Below are 14,770 nucleotides of genomic sequence, written 5' to 3' on the forward strand. Positions count from 1 at the left end.
CGAAGAAAACTCTGTGGGGGGCACTTTTGGTACTCGGGAAGATGGACTGCCATGGGGCAATGAGGATTATTATTTTTTTGAATAGGTCAATAGACGCTCACTTTTGTGGTCGTTTGAGTCACACTTTATTTCTTTCATGGTATTACTATCTTGGTGCGTGCCGGCCTTCTTTTTCTTCTCCTACGGTATCGTGATTACGATAGTTCAGCATATGGATCTCTGCTCCTATGTGGTCACCAGGGGGCACTTTCAGCTAATGTTAACAGATTTATTTATTTTCCTCTTACATTTGTACAAACGTCTATTTATTTTAACAGGAAAGAAGTTGCAGACTTTGAACAGCAGAAAGCAAAAGAACTGACCAGGATTGAAGAGTACAAAATGGAAGAAATTAAGAAGCTTCAAAAAGAACGCAAAGTGTTTGAGAAACATGCTAGTGCTGCACGTGCAATACCGGACAAGAAAGAGCGGGAGGAGATCCAGGTGGGGACAATATCGTTTTATTTTTAACTATACAATTTTGTCATTAAATACCGTATTTTTCGGACTATAAGACCCAGTTTTTAGCCAGAATAAATCTTGCTAAAAAGTCCCTGCGTCTTATAGTCGGCAGTCAAGGGACCCGGCAGCACCAGGCCCCCTGACCGCTCCTTACTTATTCCCTTCTCGATCCATGATGTGCCGGCAATTCATAGTGCGGGGAGGGGATGATGTATGGAGCGGGCTCACGCGCTAAGCCCGCTCCAAACACTGCAGGTGTCCGCTACTGACACTCTGCTCTAAGGGCCAGGAACATCGATGGCGCTGTTCTTGGCCGTTTAACTAGTTAAATGCCGCGGTCAATAGCGACCGCAGCATTTATAGTGTTTTTCCCTTGAAGGACATTTATGACATATCCACAGGATATGTCAGATAGATGCGGGTCCCCCTAAACCCCGTTCTATCTTACCCGGCTCCGCTGTCTTCCGGCCACTTCACTTCCTGGTTACATGGTCGAGTTATGCAAACAGTTTCCGTAACTCCCATACAACTGAATAGTAGTTACGGAAACAGCGTAGCTCAGCGAGTTACGCTGTTTCCGTAACTCATCCATGTATTGCAGTGTATTGTACCAGGGATCTAATGGGGAACTAATAAAATGTGTAAAAATCGTATGTACTAATAAAAACTACAGCTCGTCCCGCAAAAAATAAGCCCACACACCGCCCAAACGATTGAAAAATATAAGTTATGGCTTTCAGAATGTGGTGAAACTGAACAAATACGTTTTTTTTTTTTACCAATAGCTTTTTCTTTGTAAAAAGTTAAATATGACATTTTTCCTATTTTCTGTTGTCTAAAACCTGGGTGTGTCTTATAGTCCGAAAAATACGGTAGTTGTGTTTCTCTTTGACACTATGCGTTCTTTGACTCTGGGTAAATAATGCAGGCGCTTAGTGCAGCATAAAAAAAAGGATCCTAAAAACGGTGCACTGAACATTGACAAGGTGAAAACATTTAAAGGGAATGCGTCGCTAGAAAATTAGAATTTTTTTTTTTTGTTAAACAGTTATTATATACATGATTAGACATTGTTCTAATTTTTTCACAAGTCAGGAAGTATTATAAATTAGATTCTAATTTATAACATTTCCCTGTGCTGGTCACTAGAGGGAGCAATTCCCAAAATTGCAGCATTGGCATGTGGTAAAGCAACCACATTGCTTTATGCTGCAAAATTTGAGAAGACACACTCGCTCTAGTGTCCTCAAACAATCCCCCCTCCTTTATCCTGGCTAGTACCAGGAGAAAGGAGGGGGTTGAATGTTCAAACCTCCTACACGGTGTGCCGCCATTTTTTTGAGTGAATACACCGTGTAGTAGGCTTACATACAGTGGTAATCACACTGTAAAACACGAACATACACAAACATAACTTCCCTGCTCCAGCTGCCGCCGCTCCCTCCGGTCCGTCCGCTCCTAGTGCTTGCTTCTAATCGCATGTCCGGAAGCCGCGACCGGAAGTAGTCATCTTACTGTCCGGCCGCGGCTTCCGGTCCATAAGAAAATGGCGCCGGATGTCGCTTGGCCGAAGACCTTCCATTTGGACTGTGTGGGAGCGGCGCATGCGCCGTTCCCACACAGACTGCGTACACCATAGTGAATGGAACGGCTCCCGTTCGTATTCTCTATGGGGATGTATGTGCCGTATTCCATCTCTGTATGTGTCGTTAATCGACACATACAGAGATGAAAAAAAAAAAAATGGCAGTCCCCATGGTGAAGAAAATGTTAGAAAAAAAAAAAGTAAAACACAAACACACAAATAAATAAAATTTATTTTAATAAAACACTAAAAGCAAATTGATATAAAAAATGTTTTTTTCGCGACACCCTTCCTTTAAACTGTACCTTTTACTATTCTGAATGGAACTCCCATCACCCTACAGGATGGATCACAAATTTTTAGTCATGTCTTAATCAAAATGTACATAAAAGTTTGTTTTTCCGTTTATTTGCATTGCTTTAAATGTTCAAAATATTAATAAATAAAAGAACCAATTTTAAAAAAAATCTACATAAAAAGTTAAAGCTTTGTGGAAACGGAATAAAAGAAAGGCACAAAAATGTATGTGAAAACAAATCCTTACAAAGTCATTTACATTCATTACAGTCTGAACCAGCTGAACAAAAGGACAATCCGCTGTTCTCTCTGGCCGTCTGCAACTTCACCCACTCCGTTCCCCTCCTGGGAAAATTGTCGTTTTTACAACTGAGCTCTTTTCAAATGTGGGGGCAACCGCGTAATACCAGGTCTCGTCGAGTCCACCAGAGTGCTAGCCAGTCTTTCTAGTGGCTCTCAGCTCTGGCTAAGAGAGGGGGGTCCTTAATACAGAATTTTAACAGTGGTTGTCTTACTGGCTGTGTTAAACGCAGAACATAAAGCTTCATAACTATTCATTCCCAGCAAGTCAGTATTTAGTAGAGGCTTCTTTGCCAATAATTACTGCCTGGACAGGTATCCCATTTTGCAAATTTGGACACTGCAATTTGTCACCCTTCTTTTTTTCTTTCTTTTTGGGTGTTCAGGCTTTGTCAAGGGGACAATGAGTGACCAACTACTATTATCATGTCTAGTCACAAGTTCATAGCTGGATTGAGGTTTGGTCTTGGCCACTCGAGGACATTATGCTATCTTCCAGGATACCCCTTTATTTGGCTAGAATTAATTTACCATCTACTTTCACAAGTCTTTCAAGTGTTTATTTAGAGCTGCATGAATTACACCGTGTAGTATGTAGTTTACCTTGTTTTCCTGTGCTACGTGCAGATGTATAATGTATTTCCATATCTTCTAAGACTTTAAAGCACCAGATCAAAGACTTACAAGAGGAGTTGAAAAAAAAGGAGACAAAATGGTCAACAACACATGTGCGTCTCCGAAACCAGATAGAAACCTTGCTAAAGGAAAACGGGGAACTGCGAGAAGAAATCAAGTTTATGGAAAAAGTTCGGGTGGAGACTTGGAAGAAAGCTGAGGCAGTGGAAAGCAGAAAGAAGACGAGTGAAGCTCCTACAACTCAACTGAAGAGATCAGAATCTGTCGTAAGTGACTTCACCCAGCAATGATTTGGCAAAACTAGTATTGATGGAATGTTATTAGTAAAGTCTGGTAAATGCTTCCACCCTACATTGCAGAGTCCCCTGCACCTGTTAAAACAGAGACAAACATTGGCCCCTGAACCAGAAAAGAGCACTAAGATTCTCAGAAGCCAGTCGCCCATTAAAGGTAGGCTGAAGTAAAGATTGGTAATTCTACGTCTAAGGCTTCGTTCACATCTGCTTCAGGGCTCCGTTCCGACGTTCCGTCTGAGCTTTCCGTCGGAACGGAGCCCTGACTTACACAAACTGATACCAGGTATCCGTTTCCATCACCATTGATTTCAATGGTGACGGATCCGATGTCAATGGTTTCAGTTTGTCTCTGTTGTGCAAGGGTTCTGTCGTTTTGACGGAATCAATATCGTAGTCGACTACGGTATTCATCACTTCTCTAAAATAACTTTTTTCAAGGCAATTTTGGGTGGATATCTCAAGGAGGTTTCACTGTATCATATATGATTTTACTGAATAAAAGATAAAACTAGTGAGTGTCCACAGTAATACAATCCAATACTATAGAGTGGTCCGTGTAACTGGCATTCTACATCTTTTTTAGGATTGTCTTCCAGAAGTTTCAGACAGATGTCTCTCAGTGACTCTAGTAATTCTGAAGCGTCAAAAGGCAAACCAACAGGGTCAGTGGCCAGTACTACTCCACAGGTAAGATAATTTATTACAGACCACAATTCATGTTTTGTTGCTCTTTACATGAACAGTTTACTTGCTTGTATATCGCGGGTGCTCAACTATTTTAAGCGAAGGTGCATTTAACTGGGTCTGCCATCAGGTTAAGGTCCGAGGTGAACACAACAGTAAGGCTATATTCATATGGGTCAGAGTTGCCATAGGCAGTTCCGACCCATAGATTTGCTGCAGAAATCGGAGGCTTATCTGCCATAATGATGCTTATAGAGCATGCCACACAATCCCCCCCTGTAGATAGTGCCCCCCTAAACAAATAAATACATGTACTCACCTAGCCCCGTTCCAGTGACGAACGAAGCTTCACCGCAGTCCTCCTTAGCCATGTTAGACCTGCAGCCTTTGAGACACTGACGTGATGCAGTGACGTCATTGCGCTGGCCTGCACAGGGATCCTGTCCCAGTGTCTTATAGACTGTAGGCCTAACATGGCCTGTAGCCTAGTGAGCTGATAGTGCCTTGCTCCGCCATATCATTCTATTGTATCTGTGTCCTGAGGCCATTATGCAGAAAAATCCCATAGAAGAAACCAGCAGCACAGATGTATCTGAGCATTTTCCTAATAGACTTGATAAGGCTATGGTGCCATTTGTACAGAGCACCGTTTCTCTATTGCTACAGTCCTACTTGTAAACATCTTGACTGCTTGCTGTCACCATTTAGGGGTTTACCTCTATACGGCAACTATTGACCCTAAATGGTATATTTTTGTGTGTATGTGTGTGTGTGTGTATATATATATATATATATATGTGTATGTACAGTATGCATGTGTGTGTGTATGTATGTATGTATGTATATATATATATATATATAGTGTGTGTGTGTAAGGGGTTCTCTATTCTAAAGAAATGGGAGCACAGTAGTTGCATGAAGCGTGGGAGGACAACTCTTACAACTTAAATGATTTGGATAGTGTAACATCTCTTGGGGGTACTGGTTCTCCTTGCAGATATTCAGCTGTTGTAGGAAGTCTTAGGCCCCATGCACACGACCGTACTACGGTCCGAGGTTTTACGGACCCATTCAGTTCTATTGGCCGCAGACATCTTTCCATATCGCTACAGATGGGTGTCTGTGCCAGGAATTATGAAGCATGTCTATTTTTTGGCCCGTGATCACGGGCTCGGTCTTGTGGATGGGGCCTTACAGTCAATGTTCCATGGGAAAAGTATGCAAATTAGCTCTTCTACAGAAGGAAGAAAATAGTCTCTTGTGCCACCTATAGGTAGCTACCCCGTAAGTCAATGTCTGACCCATTAAAGAGCATTGAACATGACTAGGAATATCATTATCACTGAAATCAATATGTAGGTTCCTCCAGAGAAACAAGTAGTATCACAGAGTGGGAACTCTTCATAAAACATAACCTTTATTCATTATTAGCATTGTAGGAGACTAGACATGGACCGCACAATCCACAATATATACGTTGATCTGAGCCGCTAGGCATAATTTAGAAACATGAACATGAGGTTCTTTGTAAACATTTTGATCAAACTGTATAAGCCCACTTGCCACTTCACGGCGACCTCTTTAAAGTGGGTCCCTACTCTATTGGTTGCAGCACCGCACGGCGGCTACCGCCACCGCAGCACCGCTCATGCAGAGGGAGCAACCCAGGGGCCCAAAAGCACCCATGCCTTCAGACCGTGCCAAGCCTCCTTGGCTCTGGGCCACGTCCCCCCACAAGTGCAGCACTACAGCAACCGACACCACCATACAGCACTACAACATGTGAACAGATGGAATGAGCTCACCTTGCCATGCGCCCCCAGTGGCCAACTGAGAGCACAAGCAAGAGCAGGAACACTTATGAGGTCATTCCTGAATTAAAATCAGCTGGGTATTTTTTCAAATGGGTGGAGTGCTGGTACCAAGTAAAACAAAAGAAATGAGGAGGATACACTATACAATATCAGCATTGTAGGAGACTAGACATGGACCGCACAATCCACAATATATACGTTGATCTGAGCCGCTAGGCATAATTTAGAAACATGAACATGAGGTTCTTTGTAAACATTTTGATCAAACTGTATAAGCCCACTTGCCACTTCACGGCGACCTCTTTAAAGTGGGTCCCTACTCTAGTGGTTGCAGCACCGCACGGCGGCTACCGCCACCGCAGCACTGCTCCTGCAGAGGGAGCAACCCAGGGGCCCAAAAGCACCCATGCCTTCAGACCGTGCCAAGCCTCCTTGGCTCTGGGCCACGTCCCCCCACAAGTGCAGCACTACAGCAACAGACACCACCATACAGCACCACAACATGTGAACAGATGGAATGAGCTCACCTTGCCATGCGCCCCCGGTGGCCAACTGAGAGCACAAGCAAGAGCAGGAACACTTATGAGGTCTAGTTTCTCACAATGCTGATATTCATTATTAAGATTAAAATACTCTGGGTAATTCTTTTGAATGCAAATACCCCTGACACAGCCAGGATTGAATCAAATAAACAATCCACAATAATCACCTGCAGTATCCAGAAAATGATACCTAGACGGCGTGGTACCATACCCCACATATGGCCAAACTCCGGGGATAAAAAAAAAAAATTCTCACACACACACACAATTAGTGTCAATTGTAAGCACCAAATATTGAATAAAATAATCCCAGCACTGACACTTCATAACCGTCAGACAAACCGTCTGTAGACAGATGTTTCAGAGTTCTTGCTACTTGCTTTTACCGAGCAGGATTCTGGTCGGCTGATTCAGATGCCTTTGATGCAGGACCCTGCTCTGTACTGAGAACGCCGAAACATGTCTACAGATGGTTTGTCTTATATCCCTAGTCATGTTTCAAGGCTTTTTAATGGGCCTTAAAACATGGGCCTTGAAAAATGGGCCAAGTTTGACATTGACTTGGTAGTTACCTATAGTTGGCACTAGGGAGACCGTTTTCTTCCTCCTGGAGGATAGCCCATTTGCAAGACTGTAACCGTAAATTAACTTTCCCATCATACTTGGTTTTTAGAAACAAGTTTGGCAATGCATTTATTTTCATCTTTCTCCAGCCCACCGCAAAGTCCTGCAGATCTAGGTGTTATCTGCTGTGCAGATGTCAGAATTGATTAGTTTATGTACTATGTGTGGGTATCGGTGCACATATATACTTTATTCTTCACTATATTTCTTGACCGGTTTCTGACCAGGTGCTACTTGCAGAACCAAAAAGTGACAGCTCCACAGTGAAAGACCATGTTGATGTCCAGGGAGAAATTACATATCCAGATGGAAAGGTGAAATGACTTATTATTGTTTCCCTGTAGTCATCGATTATCTTCTAAATTTTAATTGGGTTTATTGTAATACTTTTATTATATTATTTATAAAGGGTTCTCTGGTGATCTACGCTCCACTGGAGGTTCAGGCATTGCTGCCATAATACAAATGCTAAAATATGCAGTTAGTAAAAAATTATACTAATAAAAGCTTCAGATTTCCAGGATTTATAGTTTACAACAAAAAAATCTGTTGGAAACAGTTACTCGTTATATTGCTTTATTTGTGGTTCATTTAAATCTATTATAACTTTTCATTTCCTCTCTCTGCAGGTAGAGCGGATTTTAAGAAACGGCTGTCATGTCATTTTATTTCCAAATGGGACACATAAAGAAGTAAGCCCTGATGGAAAGTCTACAACTGTGACCTTCTTCAATGGTGATGTCAAACAAGTGATGGCAGATCAGAGAGTGGTGGGTGTCTCCCATATAGTATAATTTTGTTAGGTCTATGTTGCTTTGGTAATCATTGTTATATATTCTTTTTAGATTTATTATTACGCTGATGCCCAAACGACACACACAACATACCCTGATGGACTTGAAATACTTCAGTTTTCCAATGGACAGATAGGTTGGTGGTCATTTTTTGCAAAATGTTTAAACCGTAATAAAGTCTCACATGGTACGTATAGTCCTTACACTAGTAGATATACTGTCTAACACGTTCTGCCAGAGCATTGTATTCCTCAAGTATCCCCAGCAGGTCATGATTTGAGGATATCTAAGGCTGGGTTCACACAACCTATTTTCAGGCGTAAACGAGGCGTATAATGCCTCGTTTTACGTCTGAAAATAGGGCTACAATACGTCGGCAAACATCTGCCCATTCATTTGAATGGGTTTGCCGACGTACTGTGCAGACGACCTGTCATTTACGCGTCGTCGTTTGACAGCTGTCAAACGACGACGCGTAAATTGACTGCCTCGGCAAAGAAGTGCAGGGCACTTCTTTGCAACGTAATTTGAGCCGTTGTTCATTGAACTCAATGAAGAGCAGCTCAAGATTTACGAGCGTCACAGACTCCTCGTATATTACGAGGAGGAGCATTTACGGCTGAAACGACGCAGCTGTTTTCTTCTGAAAACAGTCTGTCATTTCAGCCGTAAATGACAGCTAGCGTGTGCACATACCCTAACAGAGAACACTGCTGACCATGCCTGATGTACTGACAATAATTATATCACCTGTGCAGTACTAAGGAACTCCTGAAAACCCTCCAACTGTTGTGAAACTACAACTCCAAGCATTCCACTGTCCTAGCATGCTAGGAAATGTTAAAAATAATGAAAACTAACGTTGCAAACAAGTTACAATAATCTATTTTCTTAAGATTAATAGTACTACATATCCCGAATAAAGCTATTGCATCTTAACCCCTTCATGACTCAGACTGTTTTGGCCTTCAGGACACAGCCGATTTTTTTTCAAATCTTTATGTGGTAATAACATCGGAATGCTTTTACCTATCCAAGCGATTCTGAGATTGTTTTCTCCTGACATGTTGTGCTTTATGTTAGTGAAAAAATGTGGTTCAGAATTTCGGTATTTATTTCTGAAAAAACGCCAAAATGTTGAAAATTTTTACAAAAATTAGCATTTTTCTAAATTTAAACGTATCTGCTTGTAAAACAGATAGTAATACCACGCAAAATAGTTACTAGTTAACATTTCCCATATGTCTACTTTATGTTTGCATCGTTTTTTGAACGTTCTTTTATTTTTCTAGGACATTACAATGCTTAGAACTTTAGCAGCAATTTCTCATATTTTAAAGAAAATTTCAAAAGGCCATTTTTTCAGGGACCAGTTCAGTTCTGAAGTGGCTTTGAGGGCCTTATATATTAGAAAATCCCCAGAAGTCACCCTATTTTGAAAACTGCACCCCTCGAGGTATTCGAATCAGCATTCACAAAGTGTTTTAACCCTTTAGACGTTTCACAGGAATTAAAGCAAAGTAGTTTGTTGCCGAAATTCATTTTGAATACATTTTTTTTTTGTAACACAGAAGGTTTTACCTGAGAAATGCAACTCAATATTTTATTGGCCAGATTCTGCAGTTTTTAGAAATATCCCACATGTGGCCCTAGTGCGCTAATGGACTGAAACGAAACACAGGCCTCAGAATCAAAGGAGCACCCAGTGGATTTTGGGCCTCCTTTTTTTTTTAGAATATATTTTAGGCACCTTGTCCGGTTTGAATCGGTCTTGTGATAACAAAACCATGGAAACACCCCAAAAGTGACCCCATTTTGGAAACTACACCTCTCAAGGAATTTATCTAGGGGTATAGTTCACATTTTGACCACACAGGTTTTTCTCTAAATATATTGGACTTGGTCTGTAAAAATGAAAATCTACTGTTTTTCTGAAAAAACATAGAAATTTTTAATGTATACAAGGAATAACGAAGAAAATGCACCCCAACATTTGTAAAGCAATGTCTACTGATTACGGCAATACCCCATATGTGGTAATAAACTGCTGATTGGACCCACAGCAGGGCTCAGAAGGGAAGGAGCGCCATTTGGATTTTGGAGCACAGATTTTGTTGGAATGGTTTTGGTGCCATGTCGCGTTTGCAACGCCCTGGAGGGACCAAAACAGTCGAAACCCCCAAAGTTACCCCACTTTGGAAACACTCCTCAAGGAATTTTTCTAGGGGTATAGTGAGCATTTAGACCCGACGGGTCTTTTGCAGAATTTATTAGAATTTGGCTGCAAAAATGAATATCACAATTTTTTTCCACTAAAATGTTGAATTTTCTCATTTTCACAAGGGATAAAGGAGAAAAAAACAAACCAATTTTTGTAAAGCAATTTCTCCCAGGTACGGAAATACCCACATGGGGTCATACATTTTTTTTTTCATTAGAAATGAATTAACCCTTTCAGGACTGATCCATATTTTTAATTTCTTTTAGTTTTTCACTCGTTCTTAGAGCCATAACTTTTTTCTTTTTCGTCAATAGAGTGGTGTGAGGGCTTATTTCTTGCAGGAGGAGTTGTAGTTTCTATTGACACCATTTAAAGTGACATAAAAAGTACTGGGAAACTGAAAAAAGATTATTTGTGGTCTGATATAGGAAAAAAAATCTGATTCCACTTCTTGGGGTTTTCATTTTTACAGCTTTCACCGTGCGGTAAAAATTAAAACTTTACTTTTATTCTGCAACTCAATACAATTACGGTGATACTAAATTTATATCGTTTGTTACAATAAAAATAGTTTTGTTTCACCACATTCTGAGAGCCGTAACTTTTTTTATTTTTCGGTTGATTGAGCAGTGGGAGGTCTTATTTTTTGCGGGACGAGCTGTAGTTTTTATTGGTACTATTTTTTGGTACATAAGTGATCCAAAAGTTGTATTTAATTTTTTTTGGAGAGCTAAAGTGACAAAAAAATACAGTTTAAATTTTTGACGGTGTTCACCGTGCGAGCTAAATAATGGTATATTGTAATAGTTCGGCCTTTTACATACGTAGCGATACCAATTTTGTTTATTTTTTTTACATTACTTTAGAAGAAAAATGGGAAAAGGTTTTTTTTTAACATTAAACTTTTTTCTTTCTCACTACTAAGTTTAATTCTTCTACACATTTTATTAGTCCCCTTAGGGGACTTGAACCAGCGATCATTGGATCGCTGGTACAATATACTGCGATACTAATGTATTGCAGTATATTTGTTATTTTTACAGGCTTCTGTAACCGCACGATCGCTGTTCCTGTCTGTTAGTCCTGGGTGTCAGCTGTAATACACAGCTGACACCCGCAGCGTATGGAGCGGGCTCCGCATGTGAGCCTGCTCCATACATCAACCATGACGTGCTATTAAGTCATAGTGCGCAAAGGGGTTAATGCACAGCGGATGGTGTGAATATTGCAATTTTCCACTGATATGCCATTTTAGTTCATAATATGTTGTGCCAATGAAGACAAATGCCTCAAAACATTAATCGGGTTCTCTCGGGTATGGCGATGCCATATATGTGGGCGCAAACTGCTGTTTGGGCACGCTGCAGGGCTCAGAAGGGAGGGAGCGGCATTTTGCTTTTGGAGCGTAGATTTTGCTTGGTAGTAGTTCTGTTTGGGGTTTTGCTGGTATTTCAGTTTATAATGTGGGGGCATATGTAATCTGTGCAGAGTACATCCGGGCATAATAAGAGGGTATAATCATGCAGTAAATAAATAATAATTCATAGATATGTGGCCAGTGTCCCACTGATAAATGGCGCCCGATCTTATCCGATTTTGGAACACTCTGTACATTTTGCATCACCATATTCTGAGAGCCAGAACTTCCTTATTTTTTATAAAATTTATTTTCTGTGTCACCATATTTTGAGAGCTGTAACTTTTTTATTTTTTAATAAAAAAAGCTGTGTAAGGGCTTGTTTGTTGCGGGACGGGTTGTAGTTTTTATCGGTACTATTTTCGGGTACATGCGACTTTGTGATCACTTTTTATTCTCTATTTTGGGAGGGGCGGTGAGCAAAAATAGCGATTCTGTTGTTTTTTTTATTTTTATTTTTTTATTTTTTGGGGTGTTCATCGTGTGGGAAAAATAACATAGTTTGGGTCGTTACGAACGCGGCGATACCAAATATGTGTACTTTTTTTAATGTGTTAATTTTTTTCCTATAATGAAAGTCTTATTATAGGGAAAAAATTATTTTTTGTTTATATAACTTATAACTTTTTTTATTTTTACACTTTTTTTAAAACCTTTTTATTTCTTTTGTTTTGGCTTTTTTTTAACTTGTCGCACTAGGGGACACTTAAACTTGCAGCTTTGATATCTGCTAGAGTAAATTACACTCCCTACGTAGTGTAATGTATTCTAACTGTCATTGTGACGTGACAGTCACACTGACAGGAAGCCTCAGAGGTCATTGTCTGGCCTCCGATTGCCACGACAAGCATCAGCAGCCCCCACAATCACTTAGTGTGGGCTGCCGATTTGCTTCAAAGCCCTTAAATGCGGCGAACGCAATCTGTCGCTGCATTTATGGGGTTAATTACCGAAATCAGCGACGATGGTCCGCTAACCGGCAAGACTGGAGTGTCAGCTGTCAGACAGCTGACCTCCAGGTTCGCAGGACACTGTCCGTTAAGACAGTGTGCGCCGGGAACTACTCCGCAACTGTACGTCCTGATGCGGGAAGCAAGCCCTCTGCCGGATGTACAGTTGCAGCGCAGTGCGTGAAGAGGTTAAGGTTAACTTTGCTTTTTTTTTTTTTTTATGCATTATGTCATCATAAATATCTATATAAGTAAAACGCTTGTGTGTGTATATATGTATGTAATATATATGTATATATCACACATACACACACACATACATACATACACACACACACATACATACATACATACATACATACACACACACACACACACACACACACACACACCCCCCCTAATGAAAATTAACTCAAGCCGCACAAAACAAGCGTTTATATATCTATGTAGATATGAAAATAAAACCATTATGGCTGTCCTTAATGAGGTTGTCTCAGATTAGAAAAACAGGCTGGGTTTTTTTTTTACCCAGAAATTGCACCACTTTCTTATGGCCTATGTCTGGTATTGCAGCACCGCATCAGTGAAGTGAATATGCCTTAACTGCAATACCAGACACTGCCCATGGACTAGAGTGGCGCTGTTTCTAGAAAGATAGCAGACTTTTTCTTGTAACATTAGACAACCTTTTTAAGACCAAAATTGGCTTTGCCCAAAGGGGTTGCCCAGGATAAAAAAAAAAATTGGCTGTTTCCCCCCCCCCCCCCCCAATAGTAGCGTCACATCTGTGTATAAACTGTGCCTGGTAGTTCAGCTCGGCCACATTCACTTGAATAAGAATGAGCTAAAATACAAGACACGGCCCATTGACAAGAGTGGCCCAATTTCTGTGGAAAAATGACGACGTAGCTTTGCACATTACATTTTTTTTAATTGAAATGATTTCTACAAACCAGAATATTTTTGGGGAAACAATCATTGATTTATTATATACAATTTATTTTTGATTTAGAAAAACACTTCCCTGATGGAAAGAAAGAGATAACATTTCCAGATCAAACAATAAAAAATCTTTACCGTGATGGAAGAGAAGAAAGCATCTTCCCTGATGGAACCGTTATAACCACTCATCTGTAAGTTTCTGTTTTCTTGTATGTATACAGTCCTCATTACCTATAGAACTACGAATATTTCTGTTAACCCCTTTGTGCACCACGACGTAATAGCACATCCTGGTGCGGGCGGTGATGTATAAAGTGGGCTCGCGCTCCATATGCTGCGGTTGTCAGCTGTGTATTACAGCTGACACCCAGATCGAATAGCCAGGAACAGCGATCGTGCTATTCCTGGCCGTTTAACCCTTAAATGCTGCGTTCAATTGTGACCACACCATCTGAGTTGTTACAAAGAGGGTGGCAGCCCCCTCCGACAGCTCATCACCCCCCCCCTACGATGTGATCGCGGGGTGCCTGTGGTTGTCATAGCAGCCCAAGGGCCTAATGAAGACCCCCAGGACAGCTTTCACTCTGCATCTGTTAAGCCATGCCTCTGGCAGGGCTTAACAGGAGCCTGTAAAAATAACAATATACTGCAATACATTTAGTATTGCAGCGTATTGTACTAGTGATAAACACTAGAGACACAAAGGAGCATACTAGCCAATAGTAAAAGAAAATAAACTTTATTGGACATATAGAAACATATATAAGAGATAAAAAGGTACAGAGCTGGACATGAAGACTCTGGATAATTACACTGTAGCACAGCTAACAAGACTCTCTCTATATTACGGATATTGGGTAGTGTACAACATATGAACTAGAGTGGATGGACTGATGCTATCATAATGCAAGTCAATTTACACCAACACTGTGGGACAGCAATATAGTAGCTATGCTCGTAACGGTAAGTGTCATGAAAACAGGTAATGTACGACCTACAAGCAACGCAACAATCTAGAAACAATACACAGACCATCAGTCATATAAGATAAATAAGTATGAGGACTGCAACCTAAATAGGCCAAAAGTCCAACCACTGATACGATAACTTACCCATAGTAGACGATAACTTAGAGAGTCAGGCTACTGTGAGACGAAAACCCCAACG

General features: G+C 40.7%; 1 protein-coding gene across 1 annotated transcript in view; it reads left to right on the forward strand.

The window, feature by feature from the left end:
• The window catches only part of CPAP (centrosome assembly and centriole elongation protein), a 45,125-nt gene that overhangs the window by 18,604 nt on the left and 11,751 nt on the right, over window positions 1-14,770 (forward strand). The window contains exons 9-16 of the mRNA XM_075849998.1: window positions 318-483; window positions 3,340-3,585; window positions 3,679-3,769; window positions 4,199-4,302; window positions 7,507-7,593; window positions 7,909-8,049; window positions 8,125-8,209; window positions 13,674-13,794. Of these exons, the coding sequence (XP_075706113.1) occupies window positions 318-483; window positions 3,340-3,585; window positions 3,679-3,769; window positions 4,199-4,302; window positions 7,507-7,593; window positions 7,909-8,049; window positions 8,125-8,209; window positions 13,674-13,794 (1,041 nt within the window). The remainder of the gene's footprint in view (window positions 1-317; window positions 484-3,339; window positions 3,586-3,678; window positions 3,770-4,198; window positions 4,303-7,506; window positions 7,594-7,908; window positions 8,050-8,124; window positions 8,210-13,673; window positions 13,795-14,770) is intronic.

The sequence above is a fragment of the Rhinoderma darwinii genome, chromosome 2, assembly GCF_050947455.1.
Source record: "Rhinoderma darwinii isolate aRhiDar2 chromosome 2, aRhiDar2.hap1, whole genome shotgun sequence".
NCBI classification, from domain to species: Eukaryota; Metazoa; Chordata; class Amphibia; order Anura; family Rhinodermatidae; genus Rhinoderma; species Rhinoderma darwinii.